Below are 17,874 nucleotides of genomic sequence, written 5' to 3'. Positions count from 1 at the left end.
TTAACATGTATTACGGTTAAAATCCATTTAAAATGTCACTAGAAGTATGGAGGGGAAAAAAATCAGCTTTCCCACCCTCATAATTGGTTCCCATTTATGCTCCCAGAATTTTGTACTAGTTATTCTAAGCTTTTCTTTTTTTAAAGATTTTATTTTTTTATTTGACAAGAGAGACAGCAAGAGACGGAATACAAGCAGTGGGAGAGGGAGAGCCCAATGAGGGGCTTGATCCCAGGACCCTGGGATCATGACCTGAGCCAAATGCAAACGCAGAATTGAACCACCCAGGCGCCCCCAGTTATTCTAAGCTTAATACCACCTGACTTTTTGCCATATACCTTAAACTCTTTTTCCCCCCCCATCAAGCCAGAGTAGCCCAAATTCCCCTCAGTAGGCTCAGTTTGAATAGCACATTCTTGCTGATTTTTTCCCATAAACTTTTTCATTCCTACCATTCGCATTCCCTTTGAAAGTCCCAGCATTACACAAGTCACCAAGCAGAGAGGGACACTCATTTCTTGCCCTAAATCAATCCCTACTTTACAAAACATATTCCCTATTTTTAATGATATAATTAAAATAGAGACTCTGAATGAAATAGATTCTAATTAAAGTCACTCATAAGACCGGTAACAATGGCAAATGAGAGACTCAAGGTAATAAAAAGGGAGAGGTGACCCTACTATTTGAAATAAAATGCACAGATGCTAATCTGGTAAGAGCTGACTGTTGATGAAGATGACAAACTTAAGAACTATAAAAAATTACAGGCCGTGAAAGACATGAATTCTTTACCTCTGATGTGACCTTGATAAATAAAAGACCTTCCTGACTTTCTTCTTACTCTTACTGTTGGAGATGGATCCTGCAGGATGAAAGGGGGCCTGAGAATGAAGCACTTGGATTTACATGAACACCATACTGAGTGAGTGACTTATTTTCTGTGAAGGCAGTCCATGGTTTTTAGAGATTCCCATATGGGTCTATGATTCCCTAGAAGATCTAGGGAATATTTCCCAAAGTGTGGTATGCATACCACAGGTGGTATATAAGATCAGTTTCTGGGGAATGTGAACAAACATTTTATCTTCATAATTACATACTTATTTTTATGTATATCTGAAAAAATACAATGTCATATCCTTTGATATAATCTTATATTTAAAGTCAATCAATTTAAGTGGAAAAAAAGGATTCTAAAAGGCTTTAAGTAGTTGTCTGGGTGATAATCTGGATTATGATGACAGCAGGTCCAGCCTTAGGAAACATGAAATGAAAGGAAGCTACATAATGGAGAATACCTGCTTTCACCTTTGCTGATCAAACCTCTCTCCAAATTTCTCAAAGTTTACTAAATGGAACAACCTCAGAAATGCCTCCTAACCATCATTTTGAGAAATACCAGCTAACCTAAGCCATAGAGAGTATACTTGGTTCTAGCACTCTGCATCTCATTTTTTTCTTCCTATTTGGAAGCTATGATACCATTATGGATAGAAGTACATGGTGAAGAGTCATGAAAAAAAGGAACTAAAAAGGAATATGTCAAACAGCTGGCTTTATCAAAAGCTGGATATGCTTTCACCATTTACTAGTAAAATGTCAGGGCATAGGTGACTCTTCCAGAGTAATTAGACCTCTCTGTTGAATGTGGCATAGCTTGATATATATATGGAAATATTCAGAAATGTCATTTGCTAAATCTTAGGGGGAAAGCAGCTAAGTAAACTACTGCATAAGCAGATCCCCACAAGGCCCATTAAACTCTGTGCCCTTTCTGTGTTTCACTAAGTAGAATAAAACCTCTGAACTCCATAGTTGTCATGTAGTCTTTTTTTTTTTAAAAAGATTTTATTTATTTATTTGACAGACAGAGATCACAAGTAGGCAGAGAGGCAGGCAGAGAGAGAGGAGGAAGCAGGCTCCCTGCTGAGCAGAGAGCCCGATTCGGGACTCGATCCCAGGACTCTGAGATCATGACCTGAGCCGAAGGCAGCGGCTTAACCCACTGAGCCACCCAGGCGCCCCTGTCATGTAGTCTTAATGTTGTTCCATTCAATATCATAAAGCCACAGAGAGAGAGAGAGACAGAGATAGGCAGAGAGAATACACTGAAAAGAGAGAGCTCTAAGACAGAATGAGACCTTCAGAACCAATTTCTTCCTGGATACTGTACCAGGAAAATGTGGGTAGTATTAAAAAAAAAAAAAAAAAGTGGGCCTGTAACTTAATTAGCATGAAATCAGTGGTAGGCACATAGGATAAATACTTCCCAACAATCTTCACATTAATCTGGTATTTCTTTCACAACTACAACTTTGGTTTAAAAAAGATTTCTCAGAGCAGCCCCCTGTTTTTGTTAATTTAATTTGGATGAAATATTTCCAACAATCAGAAAGAAACTTAATAAAATAACACTTAGATTTAACAAAGGTTTAGCATCTTGCCACAGTCACATGTCCTGTCTCCCCCACCACCATGCTGTCCCAGTTTGGTTGGGCAGCAACCAGATAATCAGGAATGGAGAAGCAAAGGCTTTATGAAGAAGATGGTTTTTAGAACCTGGCACATGACTTGAACACAGCCACAAAACTCAAAAAATAACAAAATGGGGACACAATTTAAAATTAATACAAAATCTATAAAAAGCCTAACATTTAACTCCTTCTTCTCCTTTTCCAATATAATCCAAATGCCATGTAATTATTTTCAATGGGTAACATTTCTGAACCACTTCTATCCACAAAACAGGTTACAAGGGGTCAGGGAAAGGCCAAGATTTTCAGAGAACCACGAAATTAAAGGAGTATTCCTAAACCAATACCTGGCTTTATCTTAACATGCATCACAATATACAATGTGCATCATGAAAGGGAGATACTAGTGCCTTTCAGTTGATTAAGAGGTTGCAATTCCGTATCTACTGCACCAGATTTAACTGCCCCAGTACTTGTATTAATGGAATAAAAAGCAATTCACTCCACACACCTCCTTCTGCACAGGTTCACTGTGGCATATTTATAGATAAAAGTAAGAAATCCAATTCATATTATTCAATTAACTATATACAGCCAAAATAAAAGTATCTGAAAACTTTACATTCCCTTATAATTCTTCTAAATTATATGTTTTTATAGTCCACGATCTCTGCCCTGATAAAATACATCTTTCTAGCAATGAGATTAGAAACCAACCTTTGCTGTAATATTTCATTTAGCATGTCAAATATCAATTTGTAAAAACTTACTTGACATAAGTTTTGGAATCTGGGCTTGTCCTCTCAACAGCGGCCTGTATAAGTTCCCTTGATAAGTTGCAGGTGGTGGTGCAGCATTTCCATAAATGCCAGCCGCTGAGCCTCTTGGCATAACATGGCTGTAAAAGGATCCCACCAACCAGAAAAAAATTTATAGACAGATTCATTACATGACAGCTGATATAAATTAAATAAATGCTAGTAGTTGTCCCTTTACTACTAGATCTGATAAAGATAATACAAACTTAAAAGATTTATAATTATTGGGGAGGGTATGTGCTATGGTGAGTGCTGTGAAGTGTGTAAACCTGGCGATTCACAGACCTGTACCCCTGGGGATAAAAATATATATTTATAAAAAATAAAAAAATTTAAAAAAAGATTTATGGTCAACAAAGTTCAAAATAGTACCAATGGTAAGGGTGATAGCGTATGTTTGTTTGCCACACCAAGATTCTTAACTGATAATTAATTATTAATTAATTACTTCATGTAAAGAGGGAGTCTACTTTTCTTTTTTGTATCATATTTAAATCTTGCCCTCAGGGACCCATGCTATTGCTATCACTACATATACTTCTGTTCTATAACTTGCCATTTTCAATTCTATGAAACATTTCCCTATATTTTTCGTTGGCTTCATAATTATAGGATGTATACCTATTGAGTACTTCACTATGGTGATGTCTCATTTTATTAAATTATTCCTCTCATTTAGTACTACTATTATTAATAATGCACTATAGATTTGGGCATATAACTTTATGCCCCTCTAAAATTATTTTCTCAAGATAAATTCCAAAAAGTAGGAATATGGATCAAAGTTGAGTTATCTTCATGTACTGATCATATACTTTATTATGTACTTGTTATGTACTATGCATCATATATTGTAATGTATTAACACTTTATTTTTTTTAAAGATTTTATTTATTTATTTGACAGAGAAAGACAGAGAGGTAATACAAGCAAGGGGAGTGGGAGAGGAGAAGCAGGCTTCCTGCTGAGCAGGGAGCCTGATGGGGGGCTCAGTCCCCTGGGATCATGACCAGAGCTGAAGGCGGACGCTTAACTGACTGAGACACCCAGGCACCCCTTGATTAACACTTTAAACAGATTCTGCCATATATTAATTCAGCTAAAACTTTCTTGAAGGTAAAGAGAATGTTTTATTCCTTTGAAAGATCTGTCAGAAAGACAGGAGAACCTTTTAAGAAAAAATAACAGAATTCTCAAATGACACATAAAGCATAAACCAAAGAAACAAAAGTGAATTTTAAAAATGAAGAGCATGAGAGTATCAAAGTCATTAAAATATTTGCCAAGTAGTTTCAATTAATGGTCTCTTAAATATTTGTAGGATAAATACTAACTTAATCCTTGTGAATGATTCAAAAAAAGCAAAACATACAAAAGATAGCAACCTATTACTCACCCCAAAGTCCTAAATGCAGCCTGATCCAGGTGGACAGGCCGCCGGTCCCGATTAAAACCAAGCTGGGGCTTCCACTGCCGTCCATTGCTGGACTTTTCCCAGTCACTAGGTTTCAGTACTGGTGCTGGTTTTCTGACCATTTGAAAATACAATATTTAGTACTGGAATAAACACTGTTCATACAAAATAAAATGAGATAGTTCATATTTTATAACCGCATTATTGTTACCTTGCTCCTGGAAGCATTACAGCTTTAAAAATGTAGTCTTCAGCAAACTGTGGGTCTTTAAAATTAATACTAGGAGAGAGCAACATACAATTTAATGACTTCATTATATTCCCTTGGCTCAACTATTATGTAAACTGAGGTATTTTTCATGTTTAAAAAGAGTAACTAAAATTCAAAAGTCTTCTCTCCAAAAATTATTTTAATCAATAGTTTGACCAAAGAGCTAGGTATCTTTTTCACCAAACTGCTGCTAATCCCTAGTACATAGCCTACATGTAAATTTCTCTGTGGGAAAAACCATGCTCTAGCTAACTGTGGGTGATCAGAGAGAAGAAACAGACACTGCTTCAAATCTTGAGCAATTCCAACAGGATACTGGAGACAGGGGTAAGAGGTTTACAAACAACAAAAAGACAATAAAAGAAATACCTTTTTTTTTTTTTAAGATTTTATTTATTTACTTGACACAGAGAGAGACAGCACAAGTAAGCAGAGAGGCAGGCAGAGAGAGAAGGGGAAGCAGGCTCCCTGCTGAGCAGAGAGCCCGATGTGGGGCTGGATCCCAGGACCCTGAGATCATGACCTGAGCTGAAGGCAGAGGCTCAACACACTGACCCACCCAGGCATCCCTAAAAGAAATACCTTTCATTTTGTTTAGTGTGGGGCAAAGACTTACCCTCCAGCACCTTAGGGAAAATTAGTTCTTATGGCAAGAAAGAAAAGATGCAAATGCCACTAGAAATACTCACAAAATCAGAAAGTGAACACAATCTATGGGGAAAAACGTTAAATTTCCCAGTTGGAGCCCTCTATCGTGCTCTCTTAATGCTTCCCTTGTATCAGGAACAGTCACAATTTGAAAACTATACAAAAGGCTTATTGTATTTTATAAATCTGTACACTCAGACTGTTGAGTATAAGCTGGATCAAGCTTCCTTTCTGGTGGGGTTTGCATGTCCCGAAAGCTGGTAAATATTTAAGTTTTCCTTTTGATATAGCAATGCCTCTTCTAGGATTTTGGATCTGTACTCAAAGGTTTATACCTAAGGATGCTCAAGATATTTGTATTCATGCTGAAAAACTAAAACCTAAGTGTGGGATTTAATAGTGTACTGGTTAAAGAAACTATGATTCTCCACAAAAATGGAATCCTCAATTGACATTTCAATATGTATACAACAGCCTAGGCATATATTCAAAAAAGTAATCAGTGATATGCTCTGTATAATTATCTCCTTTCCTTCTTTGTGCTTTTTATTTTCTAAAATTCCTCCATGATTACACTTGAAAATGGTTTTATTCGAGAGTCCAGATGGGGACCTGCAACTCTATGGTCAAATAATCTTCAACAAAGAAGGAAAAGATATCCAGTGGAAAAAAGACAGTCTCTTCAATAAATGGTGCTGGGAACTGGACAGCTATGTATAGAAGAATGAAACTCGACCATTCTCTTACACCATACACAAAGATAAACTTGAAATGGATAAAAGACCTCACTGTGAGGCAGGAAAACGTTTCTACTCAAGAAGGTTTTATTGAATTGGTTGACATTTTAGATAGCTAATTTTTTCTCTTCAAATATTGCCACTTTAAATTATTAGGACCTACTTTTGTAGCACTGGGATTTAACTACATTTTAAGTACACAAAAATAACTTCATTTATAATAAAAATGCTGATCTCAAGAGTAGCTAAACAATACTTCATTTACTGAATCAATTCCTCTTACAATTCACTCTTCACTGGCAACTGTCTTTATCTCAAATGTTCTCTACTGGGCAAAGTGGCTTAGGGCACTGTTACAGGTTTAAGAGGGTGACAAAGAAAATGGTAGTTAAATATAGAGGTTCGTTAGGGCCTTCCAGATACAAAGTAAAGAGAGAAAATCAGTAATAAAAAGCAAGATTTGCAACTAGAATGTCTCAAAGCAGTTATCTTTGTGTCAGGAGAGCTTTTCAGCAGTTTACCAAACAAACTTAAAGAGTTCCCACAGCATACACAGTCTCAGGGTGGGCGTGGGGATACAAATCCTGGCCAGGCATCAAGCTTGTCTCCCCTTCTGATAAAGGAAATAGGAAATATTTAATAACATTTTCATAAGAAAGTGGAAAAGGCAACAACAGACACAGAAAAGATGCTGAGTCAAAGGATGTGTGTACACATACCTTCCACTCATGTCTTTGTTAATATGGGATAAAAGCATGTGTGTAAGGGGGAGAGGGAAGAGGATTCTTTCACCTGGGACCAAGGAAAACATCATCCAAGAGGTCATGATATAAAGTGAGACAGGATTGGTTACAGAATGGGAGGAAATAAATGTAACCAAGACATGGAAAGGGCTTCCAAAGGAACTAAGGAATAGCTCAGTTTAATTGGAGCAGCCTTCTCAATAGGGATCTGGGAGAGAAGCCATCCCTATATAAATGATCTAAGTGATTACATCCTAAATTCTCCCAAGAAAGACATATAACTACTCCCATTCTAAAGGAATAAGACACAAACTGACTGGTTATATGAAATGAATGCTTTAAGTTTGAGAACTGGCCTGAGGGCCTTTTAGAAATCATTTATCTATTTATTTATGTAAAGATTTTATATGTTTGAGAGAGAGAGGGCACAAAGGAGGCAAGGTTAGAGGGAGAAGCAGACTCCCTGCTGAGCCGGCAGCCTGATACAGGACCCGATCCTGGGACTTCCAGGATTGTGAGCTGAGCAGAAGGCAGATGCTCAATTGACTGATCTGCCCAGGCATCCAGGACTTTTTTTCTTTTTAAATTTAAGTAGAGTTGGGCATGGAACAGGGCGTGGAGCAAAACACAGGAGACAAACACATGACCCTGAGATCAGGAGACGAACTCATGACCCTGAGATCCAGATCTAAGCTGAGATCAAGAGCTGGTCACTCAACTGAGCCACCCAGGCATCCCAACGTCTCAAGCCTTAACTCCCAAGTGAAACCTCAGCTGAGAAGAGCTAGATTGGAGCAAGCAAGTTTGTGAGCAGAGGTGAGCAGGAACATAGGCTGGCCAAACTGGGTTAATATCATTGACAGCCAGTTCTACCACAATGTGAAATCACTTCAGGTAGTCAGTCAGGGAGTAAACATGATCAGGAATGCAACTCAAAAAGAAATTCCTGGCAACAGTGTGTAAGAGAGAGCTAAAAGATCATCGACACAGTCTAGGTAAGGGCCTTCAATAGGCGCTGGAGGTGCAAATGCTGGGCAGGCAAAATAAATAGCAGGGCTGGAACTAGAATGAAGATCACATTCAGGTGAGGGCTTGAGATGAAGATCTGTAAGTGATGTACAGAAAAATGGAAACTAAATGAAAGAAACAGTCAAGGTAATGGGTTCCCAGGCAGAGTAGAGAACCCCAGGTTTACAGGGATAATCTCTCCTGAAGGATAATGGTTACAAGAAACATAGTAAGACAGCCGAAACCAGTGTTTGAGAAAACAAATCCATTTATTTATGAAATATGTGCAGTTTACTGTCAACTGTCCCTCAATAAAACTGCTTTAAAAATTCCATCATTCATGGTCATGTTCTAAAAGGGAAAAAATTTCCAAGATAATGGGAAAAAAAATCTCCAACATCTCCCCTACTTACCCTCAGAACCAAACTCAACAGAGTGATCTATATACTTCATAGGAAACAAACTATTAGGAGACAGAAAAGGAGCATCTAAAAATAAGATTGGAGGTCCCCACTGAAGAGATAAGTGATGCTATTTTTGATCTCAAAGATTAAAGCATTCTTTTCCCTTGGATCTTGGAGAACAATTTGAAGACTTATTCTCTCCTAAAATGAGTTAAGCTTTCATTGATTCAGGGTGGGTTTTTTTTTAGTAATTTATTCCCAAAAATATATACTAAGAACTATTATATTTTTAGAAAATAAAACAAAAAAAAAGTACAACTCAACTGTACTTTTCCAACGTGAAACACCAGCCACAACTTAAACAAACCTCTCCAAAAACAGAAAATACAGGGATGCCTGGGTGGCTGAGTGGGTTGGGCCTCTGCCTTTGGCTCAGGTCATGATCTCAGGCTCTCTGCTCGGTGGGGAGCCTGCTTCCCCCTTTCTCTGCCTGCCTTTCTGCCTAACTTATGATCTCTGTCAAATAAATAAATCAAAATCTTAAAAAGAAAGAAAAAAAAAAAGACAAAAAACAAAACCTGAAACACATAAACCAGGCAGGAGCCCATTAGTCAAAGTCCCAAAGGGGAACTTTATTGAGACCCAACCTTTCAAATTTCCTTCATTTTTTTCAGGTTTATGTAATTAAAATTCTTATAAATAGAAAAACTAAAATAACAAAAATGATGTTATTATAATAAAATACATAAATAAAAATAGAAATAATAAAGAAGAAAAACAAGATTAATCTTTGACAATTTCTACCACCAGAAACAAAAGAGCTTAACTGTGGAGCTAGTCAGGGGAGAGAAAGCAGTAACACTGAGATAACACAAAAGCACCTTCAGGGAGGAAATGAGTTAACAGAACAGCTTATAGATTCAACAGGTGGCCCTTCTGAGGTAAGAGAACTGTGTTTAGATGTGTACTGCTCATCTAACTCTGTAAACACAAGTGTTTTTCACTACTTCTTCCAGGTGGCACAGAGCTGACTTACAAAGCCTAGGCTTCTATCTACCAGACCATCATGTCCAGGAGTAGCATAATGGATCCTTCCATTGGTAGGGAACCTCCCTGTTATTTTAATCACCTAATTGTCATCACAAGCACATTAAGGACAGAATATAAAAACTATAAACCTAAGCATGGTTGAAAATAACAAAACTGAGCAGTGCTTTTATTTGTATTACAAGTAGTACTTTAGACACCATTAGTAAGAAGAAAATACTATAGCAAAGTCTCAACAGAAAAGGAATGGAATGTACAACACCCCTTTCCAACTCAATTCACTTTAAGAATTAGCCTTAGAAATGCTATTTTAAGTACTATTACTGCTTGAGTGCTAGCACACTTCACAAAGATAGCAGAAAACTCCAAATATCAAGTTACATATTTTTACTCTACCTTCCCGACATTCCTTAATTAATGCTAAATCAGCATACCAAGGCAAACTGCTCTTGTAAAAAAAAAAACTTCATGATTCATATACTTGACATTTTAAAGCACTTAAGTTTATAGGACTTAACATATCTTTTCTGACATTCTATCAGAGGAGGCTAACCAGGCAGTGGAAATTAAGCCCTCCCAAGAGCTTTCACCATCAAATCTGTGACTGACTGTATATATTCTCCTTCCTCTAGGCTTCTGATTTCAAGTTATCTTCTTGCCAACCATGAGTCTTACAAATACTGCAGTAATGGTTACATTAAAAATTCACATTTTTAGAAAACCTCCTTGAAGAGATAAAACATTCTACCCCTTGCCTGATTCATAGAAAGTCTGAGAAACCCTCCTCTGAAGGAATAAGCGTTGCTGGAAGATGATGGCAAACACTGGGCTTTGACACTATGAACACTATGAACACCTGGGCTTTTACACAAGTTTAGAACTATGCCAGGTGCTAGGAGGAAAAAAACCAAAACCAAAACCAAAACCACCAAAATCTTAACAGTGCTACGGATAAAAATAACATATAAGACTAAGTAAATTTCAGATTACATTTCAGAAGAGAAGAAAAGCTATGAAAGATAGGATATAAAGGAACGAACATTCCAAACAATGTAAGGAAGGCACAAAAGTCAATGGGATACTCATGGGAAGAGCCTGCATTGAAGGAGGAGGCAGGTGTCCTTGAGGAACTGTGGGGATTCAGGCACAGAGCTATAGCTCTGCCAAACCAGGACAGGCCTTCAAAAAGCAAAGAAGTATAATTCCAGTGACAATACAGAGCGAAGATTTCTGAGGAGCGGCAGTGTTTAACAAAGATAAGCCTCATAGCATATGCCAGTAGATTCAGTGGGAAGGTGGAATCAAATAAATTAGCTGGGAGATCATTACAGTAATTCAGAAGAAACTCAAAATAAAGGAAAACAAAACAAAACAAAACAACAAAACCCCCTAAAACACAGGCTCACTGGGAAGAGCCAGAAACAAACAACAACTGGGAAAAAGAAAATCCAGAGCAGTAGTATAGATATAGGAATTAAGGTAGAATGAGAAGCCAAAGCACATAATGTAAGAGAGCAGAGCAGCAGGACGGTCAGGGATAGAAAGGGGAGATCAGCTAGGAGAATTGATGGGGGGCACTGGACAAAGAAGGCCAGAACGCTGAGTCTGAGGTAAAACAAAGGGTGAGTGTGTGTGTGTGTGTGTGTGTCTGTCTGTCTCTCTACTCCAGATGAATAGAAAACTGTGCCACTGCAGTGGGAAGAAAATTTAATTTTAAGATCATATGAGGTTTTATATATATAAAGCCCCCCCCCCCAAGATTTTATTTATTTGAGGACAGGGAAGAGCACAAGTAGGGGAAGAGGCAGAGGGAGCAAGAGAAGCACATTCCCTGCTAAGCAGGGAGCCCGACATGGGATCATGACCTGAGCTGAAAGCTGACGCTTAACTGACTGAGCGACCAAAGCGCCCCTATATTTGAAGTTAACAAAGAATTAGTCTAAAAATATTACATCTAAGCAAATTAAAATGGTGAAGAATGGGATCAGGAAAAATAAGGGAGATAGCTCTATTCTATTCAAAGTTAAGCTACTAATATGTTGGCTGATTTATGGAATCAGAATTGGGGCAGAGGGAGATCTCCTAGGTCACAGCTGACTGTATTTTTCTAAGAGTCCTTCTAGGAACTTAAACACTTCAATAACCTCTTATCATATGCCTTTTTAACACTACAGGTAAGAGCTATGTGGTAGGAAAACCCACCTAAACTCAACTTGAAGAACTTCTCAAATATGGGATGGAATACTGGATGCATACAAACAGAGAAGGGAAAAAAAATTTGACAGGAGTCAAAATGGAAATAACCAGCAATTGGAACCAAAGCCTGCATTCTCAGATTTTCATTTATAAAACAAACACAAGACTGGGATGAAAAACAAGCCCCCAAACACACACACAAAAACTGCAATAAACTGGATCAACCTCATTACCCCTCATAGGAAACACTGAAAATTAGCTTAGAAGGTAAAAGTTAATGTGGTCTTTCATAAATCTCTAGGACATTAACTCAAATTGATTTTATTATAAAGTTTTCAACATATGTCTGAATTTCTACCTAGATCTGGTATTTGTCTTGTTAAGTTTAATAATCTTAGGAGAACACAAGGGATACCAAATAATACCAAAGGCCTTCTTCAGGCTCAGAACCAACCAGCCAACAATAACACCAAAATACACACAGAAGTTAGAGGATTTGCCAATTTTATAATTCTTCCCTTGGACAAGTCTTTCTGTCCTAATTGTAAAGTTAAGTAGAAAAAAAAAGTTAAGTACTTCTAAAGGGCTGGGCAGAAAGGCCCCTGAAAACATGCAGAACTGGGGAGCATAAGCAAGCATGTGACAATCCAAGGATGGAACTGGTAGGATTAACTGGCCTGAAGCACTGTTTCAAGGCAGAGAGATCCCATGGGTTAATAAAATGTCCACACTGGATCTACCTGAACCAGACTATTTGTGATGGGTGCAAGAGCATGGCCCACAATTCTAAACTCCACCCTTAACAGAAGAACCCAAAGACAGAGAGCCAGAACAAATTACATGTAAAGATAAATTAAAAATGTGTGTAAAGATAAAAGCAACTAATTTAGAAAGATTTTCCAAATTCATGACAGTTTTCTTTAAATAAAAGCTCCTCTAAAGTGGCAGTTGCTATCTATCTAAATCTATTAATAGGAAAATAAATATGCTCACACTTTAGAATGATAAATTTAAATAAAATCCAAAATACTTCTGAAGAGTAAGAGAAATAGTAACAATGACTTGGAGAGAAGGATTCAGTAACAGTCTTCGCAAGCAGGCTTTTACAAAATCCTTGAATTACTAGGATGTGTTTTCCTTAGTCTTGCCCAAAGACTGAAGAAAATGGTAACATAAATCCTGCAATCGAGATTTGTAATTACATATAAGAATTAAGCAAATGAGTAATAAGTGTGTTGGTTTTTATTCAAAACAGTCACATTATATTTTACACATACAGAATGCTGTATGGCTGGGTGTTGGACACTGGGGAGGGTGTGTGCTGTGTTGAGTGCTGTGTGTTGTGTGAAGACTGATGAATCATAGACCTGTACCCTGAAACAAATACATTATGTTAATTTAAAAAAATTTGAAAATAAAAAAGAAAGAAAGAAAGAAAGAAAGAAAGAAAGAAAGAAAAGAAAAGAAATGAAATACATTTTTCCAGGTAGCAGAAATGATCTAATTTTAGTTTATAATAATTATTGGTAAACATTTCTGCAAATTTATTCTATCTCAACCAAAATAAAGTATGTAATGTTTTGTTTTTAAACGCTGCAGGGCCACACCTGTAAATATAATTAAAATAATCTGTTATAACACAAGAGAAGCTGTGTGGGTCTCTGGGGTAAAGAGGTCTGTTTGCTCCTACATAGTAAACTACTCTTAGAAACTCCTACTTTCTACCTCCTACTTTCCTAATCCAGGAAGAATTAAGAGGTTGTCAGGGGAAACCAGTAAGCAGAGAAGCAAGCTTGTTAAATCAGTAACCTTAACAATATACATAATTTAAAGTCAAGAGGCTCTGTTCTGAGGTCTGCAACACAGGGACTCTCCAATCTCAAAACACTGGTGGAATAATAGCTGCCATTTCCTTGTGATTCAGGGATCTTCTTAAACTTATCTGGAAGTTCAGAGCTGTGTTTTGATCAAACGACATTAATTTTTGAAGACTTACCTGATTGCAGTGTTCTGTGTCAGATCCCTTAACATGGGGACAGGAGAACATACTATCCTAAAGAGAAAAAAGGGAGTAAGTTGTAACCTTTTGGACAAGTGGAATTAAAACGTTGCTTTAGGAAAGAGAAATCATTAAAATGTACCAACAAAAAAATGACACAACCAATTACATCTTTAAAAAAAGGACCCTGTCTTCCTTGCTTGTAATCTCAACAGAAAACTATTTTGGGCAAACGGTTCATATCAGAATTTGTAAAGGATACAAACAAACCAGAAAGGGGCACAGAAGAACAGAACAGGTACTTGGTAAATGAGGGAAACCTAATGGCTAATAAATATACCATATGGCATTCAATTTCATTAGTAATTAGAGAAATGCATCTATAAGACACAAGGTGCCAATAAGCATCCACTAAACTGACAGAAATTAAGGTCATGACAATCAATTCCAAGGGTTTGCAAGAATGTAGAGCAACAAGATCTCTCACAAACTGCCACTGAGATTACAAAATAGTATAATCACTTTGGAAAACCACCCATTATCTACAAAAGAGGAAGATATGACCGACCAGCAATTCCCAAACAACTGATCTCAGAATCCCTTTAAAACATTTCTAAAAATCAAGGACCTCAAAGAGCTTCTGGTTATGTTGGTTATGTGTATCAATATTTACCTATTAAAAATTAAAACTAAGAAATTTCTAAAATACTAATTTAAAGATAACAGTAATAAACCTATTACATGTTAACATAAATAACATTTTTAATGAAAAGCTATTTTACAAAGCAAAAAAAAAAAAAAGAAGGTCATTGTCTTACATTTTTGAAAATTTCTTTAATATCTGGCTTAATATCTATCTTAATAGCTGGATTCTCTTATCTGCTTCTGATTCAATCTCTTGAGATAGCTACCACACTACATTCAGCTTCTGGACAACTCCACTGTACACTCAAGAGACAAAGAGAATGAGAAAAGCAAATAATATCATAGCATCTTAGTATTATTATAAAAATAGCCGTGAACTCATGGATCTCCTGTAAGGGCTTTAGGGACCCCCAGGGGCTCCCTGCACACAGTGATACAGCTACTAGGCTGAAGAGGTGGGCTCTGACCCCAAGTATTTTTATAGTCCAGCAGGTTCTCTGTTGTTTTGTTTTCTTACTATTACTAGAAAATAAAACATTTGGGCAATAAGGAAAAAATGCTAGCTAAACTTCCTCCCAGTCACCCCAATGTGCACAAATGAATGCTTACTGATCTGGAAGAACAGCTTCTTCATCCAAAGAAAACTTTCCTTGAATCCCATGACATAGTTCAGGTGGTACATCCACTGGCTGTAGAAAAATACATTCCTGATCATAAACCCAAAAGAATGGAAAGCAGGGATTCACATATATACGTGTACACCAAAGTTCAGAGTAGCATTATTCTTAAAAGCCAGGAGGAGGAAACAACCCAAGTTTCCACCAACAGATAAATGGACAAAGAAAATGCAGTGTATACATACTATGGTCATAAAAGGAAGCCCTAATACGTGCTACAACATGGATGAACCTTGGAAACATTACACGAAGTAAAATAAGTCAGACACAAGAGGACAAATATTATAGGATTCCATTTATTCCACTTCCAAAAACAGGTAAATTCAGAGACAGAAAGTAGAAGACAGGTTATCAGAAATAAGGGGAGAGAATGGAGAGGTATTGTTAAGGGATAACAGTTTCTATTTGGGATGATAAGTTCTGAAAGTGGATAGTGGTGAATGGCTGCTCAACACTGTACATAGATTTAATGCCACAAAATTATATACTTTTAAAATGGTTTTTAAAGATTAAAATGGTACATTTTCTTATTTTCCTTTTTCTTTTTTTAAAAGATTTTATTTATTTGACAGACGGAGATCACAAGTAGCCAAAGAGGCAGGCAGAGAAGGAGAGAGGAGGAAGCCCGCTCCCTGCTGAGCAGAAAGCCCATTGTGGGGCTTGATCCCAGGACCCTGGGATCATGACCTAAGCCGAAGGCAGAGGCCTTAAACCACTGAGCCACCCAGGTGCCCTCTTTTTCTTTTTGTAAAAGATATTATTTATTTATTTTTGAGAGAGAGCAAGCATGTGTCCACGAGCTTTGGGAAGCGGTAGAGGGAGAAGCAGACTCTCTGCTGAGCAGGGAGCCCAATGTAGAACTTGATCCCAGGACCACAGGATCATGACTGAGCTGAAGGCAGAAGCTTAACTGACTGAGCCATCCAGGCACCCCACTTGTTTCTATTTTATCTAAATTTAACAAATGTGGGGCGCCTGGGTGGCTCAGAGGGTTAAGCCTCTGCCTTCGGCTCAGGTCATGATCCCAGGGTGCTGGGATCGAGCCCCGCATCGGTCTCTCTGCTCAGCGGGGAGCCTGCTTCCTCCTCTCTCTCTGCCTGCCTCTCTGCCTACTTGTGATCTCTCTGTCCAATCAATAAATAAAATCTTTAAAATAAATAAATAAATAAATAGATTTAACAGATATATTTCTGATGAATTAACCGATTATACTGTCTAAAAGCACTTCATGATGGAAAAAGAGACCATACCTCTGTGGAACCTGTCTGGTAGAGTTCTAAAATGAAGTCATGGAGTGGGTGATGTTTGCCCACAAATAAGATGTCACCTCCAAGACTGTTTCTTTTAGCTGGGGGGAAAATAAGGAAAGAAATAAGATCAAACAATTATATCTGCAAGAGCAACTTTTATGAGAATAAAATAAAAAGAAACATCTAAATTTTAAAAACTTTAGTATAAGGTCTACAATAAAATACACTTTTTATTTCTTAAAGATTTTTTTTTATATGACAGACAGAGACACACCGAGAGAGGGAACACAAGCAGGGGGAGTGGGAGAGAGAGAAGCAGGCTTCCCACTGAGCAGGGAACCCGATGCAGGGCTTGACCCCAGGACCCGAGATCATGACCCGAGCCAAAGGCAGACAGACACTTAAGAGCTGAGTGTCCCTACAAAAAATAATTTAAAAGTGACAGACCTAAATGTGTGAGGTCTCTGTAGAAGAAAAACAAGTTTGACATTAAGGTTTCAAAGATCAAAGACTGTCAGAAAATATTATCACTAAAACATATTTCAATATAGTACTGTAAGATAAGGGATAAACCTATATAGAACTCAATTTCTTACTGTAAGAAATACATAACCATTTCCTGAGCAAACCCAAACAAATTACACCATCTGATAACAAAGACTACTCTAAGGATGGCTGACAGAGAAATTATTTCTATAGGTTTATTATACTGGTATTAAATAAATTTTCCAATAGAGTCTAGCTTTGCAATTTTCCAACACTTTTAACTGTCAGTATTTTAAATGCAACTCCATACCAATAACATTTCAGGTTAGCATACTAAGTAAATGCCTTTATTTCAACATAGCTTTTCAAACAAAGTTAACTTATTGGAGGGGATGAAGGAAAGAAGGGACACAGAGGAAATTAATACACTCACAGCATGGAAAATTAGTTTTGTGTGTGCATGTCATGTAAGAATCAAAAAGTCAAGGGGCAGGCACTTAGGTGGCACAGCTGGTGAAGTGGCTGACTCTGCATTTCGGCTCAGGTCATGGTCTCAAGGTCCTGGGATTGAGCCCCACATTGGTCTCCACACTCAAGGCAGAGCCTGCTTGAGGATTCTCTCTCTTCCTCTCCCTCCTCCCCTACCCCTGCTCATGCATGCTTTCCCTCTCTAAAATAAATAAATAAATGTAAAAAGGAAAAAAAAAAAAAGGAATCAGAAAGTCAAAGGATATTCCTGAAACGCTGTTTTTGTGTGTGTGTGTGTGTGTTTTTTTTAAAGCAGGCTCGACAACTAGCATGGAGCCCACTGTGAACTTTGAACTCACAACACTGAGACCAAAAAGTGAGCTGAGATCAACAGTCAGATGCTTAACTGACTGAGCCACCCCAGTACCCCTCAAAGTATTGCTTTTTAATAAATCTAACACTTGTAAGTTAAAAAAAAACAACAACTGTATTTACTATTCAATTTGGATAATGCATTTTAAGAAGCAAAGTTGACTTTTCTTATGAAGAAGTAAAAATCAACAGTTTATGCCCCTTGTATGTGAAA

General features: G+C 37.4%; 1 protein-coding gene across 2 annotated transcripts in view; it reads right to left on the bottom strand.

Annotated features, from left to right (window-relative positions):
- XRN2 (5'-3' exoribonuclease 2) overlaps window positions 1–17,874 on the bottom strand; it is a 91,175-nt gene that overhangs the window by 14,365 nt on the left and 58,936 nt on the right. For both annotated transcript variants that reach the window (XM_004754123.3, XM_013057047.2), the window contains 6 exons: window positions 16,335–16,432; window positions 15,017–15,096; window positions 13,760–13,816; window positions 4,921–4,989; window positions 4,692–4,823; window positions 3,248–3,375 (listed from right to left, as the gene is read on the bottom strand). In XM_004754123.3, the coding sequence (XP_004754180.2) occupies window positions 3,248–3,375; window positions 4,692–4,823; window positions 4,921–4,989; window positions 13,760–13,816; window positions 15,017–15,096; window positions 16,335–16,432 (564 nt within the window). The remainder of the gene's footprint in view (window positions 1–3,247; window positions 3,376–4,691; window positions 4,824–4,920; window positions 4,990–13,759; window positions 13,817–15,016; window positions 15,097–16,334; window positions 16,433–17,874) is intronic.

This window comes from Mustela putorius, unplaced genomic scaffold (genome assembly GCF_011764305.1).
Source record: "Mustela putorius furo isolate JIRA1106 unplaced genomic scaffold, ASM1176430v1.1 tig00000253_pilon_pilon_pilon, whole genome shotgun sequence".
NCBI lineage: Eukaryota > Metazoa > Chordata > Mammalia > Carnivora > Mustelidae > Mustela > Mustela putorius.
This window is presented reverse-complemented; position numbering and strand designations above follow the sequence as displayed.